General features: G+C 69.2%; 1 protein-coding gene across 2 annotated transcripts; it reads left to right on the top strand.

The window, feature by feature from the left end:
- Nucleotides 1-286: 286 nt before the first annotated feature.
- On the top strand, nt 287-958 carry rnf152 (ring finger protein 152). Of its 2 annotated transcripts, XM_056584625.1 has the most exons (2): nt 287-769; nt 833-958. In XM_056584625.1, exons 1-2 carry the CDS (start codon nt 287-289, stop codon nt 956-958), a joined length of 609 nt encoding a protein of 202 aa, XP_056440600.1. The 2 variants fall into 2 exon arrangements, with proteins under 2 accessions (XP_056440600.1, XP_056440599.1); XM_056584624.1 differs by having other exon boundaries at nt 287-958.
- The last annotated feature ends 385 nt before the right edge of the window (nt 959-1,343 follow it).

Raw genomic sequence — 1,343 nt, 5'->3', positions numbered from 1 at the left:
GGCCACACCCCCTAGGCCGACTCCCCTCAGGCCACGCCCCTCCCCCCCCACCACCACCAGCACCACCGCCAACAGCAACAAACCAGCCGTTCTTCTCGGGCATCGCCACTTCGGGTCGAGTCCAAAACCACAACAAAAACAGAACCGCGCATCGACTCGAGACGTGCAGCCACACCCCATAGGCCGACGTCTACAGGCCACGCCCCCCACCCCCACCACCACCACCACCACCACCACCACCACCACCACCACCACCACCACCGCCACCACCCCCCCCCCCACCAGCATGGAGACCCTGTCCCAGGACTCCATCCTGGAGTGCCAGATCTGCTTCAACTACTACAGCCCGCGGCGTCGGCCCAAGCTGCTGGACTGCCGCCACACGTGCTGCTCCGTCTGCCTGACCCAGATGAGGAGCAGCCAGAAGGAGATCCGCTGCCCCTGGTGCCGCGGCGTCACCCGGCTCCCCGCCGGCCTCTCCGTCTCCCAGCTGCCCGACGACCCCGACATCGTCACCGTCATCGCCATCCCCCACGCCTCGGAGCACACGCCCGTCTTCATCCGGCTGCCCAGCAACGGCTGCTACATGCTGCCGCTCCCCGTGGCCAAGGAGCGCGCCCTGGGGCTGCCCGGGGAGCTGGGCTGCCGCTTCCTGCAGGCGGGCGGGCAGAAGGGCGGCATGGGCGTGGGGGTGGCGGTGATCCCCATGCCCGAGCAGCAGCCCCTGGGCCTGGGCATGGGGCTGGAGGGCGTGGGGCTGAGCCTGGAGGCCCTGGACGGGGAGAGGAGGCTGATGGGGCCCGGGGGAGGCGGCGGCGGCGGCGGGGGGAAGGGCTCCACGTGGTCGGGCGTGTGCACGGTCATCCTGGTGGCGTGCGTGCTGCTGTTCCTGCTGGGCATCGTGCTGCACAACATGTCGTGCATCTCCAAGCGCTTCACGGTCATCTCCTGCGGCTGAGGCCCTCCCCCCCCCCCCGCCCCCCCCTCCGACTCCCTCCTCTCCCTCCCCCTCGACTCCCTCCTCTCCCTCCCCCATCGACTCCCTCCTCTCCCTCCCCACCACCACCCTCACCCCTCCCTCGCCCCCACTTCCTCCTCGCCTCCCCCCCGTCGTGGGCGAGGTCGAGGAGGAGACACAAACACCGCAGGGGGGGGGGGGGGGGGGGGCGGGCTAAGTGGAGAGACACAGGGGAGGAGGGAGGGGGGAGGGAGGGAGGGAGGAGGGGAGGAGGGATGGAGAGAGAGAGAGAGAGAGAGAGAGAGAGAGAGAGAGAGAGAGAGAGAGAGAGAGAGAGAGAGAGAGAGAGAGAGAGAGAGAGAGAGAGAGAGAGAGAGAGAGAGAG

The sequence above is a fragment of the Gadus chalcogrammus genome, chromosome 23 (assembly GCF_026213295.1).
Source record: "Gadus chalcogrammus isolate NIFS_2021 chromosome 23, NIFS_Gcha_1.0, whole genome shotgun sequence".
NCBI classification, from domain to species: Eukaryota; Metazoa; Chordata; class Actinopteri; order Gadiformes; family Gadidae; genus Gadus; species Gadus chalcogrammus.
Note: the sequence above shows the minus strand (reverse complement) of the source record. Positions and strands in the feature narration are given on the sequence as shown.

Bases quoted from the DNA above. Each gene is read 5' to 3' on its own strand.
- rnf152 (XM_056584624.1), top strand. From the start codon at position 287: ATGGAGACCCTGTCCCAGGACTCCATCCTGGAGTGCCAGATCTGCTTC.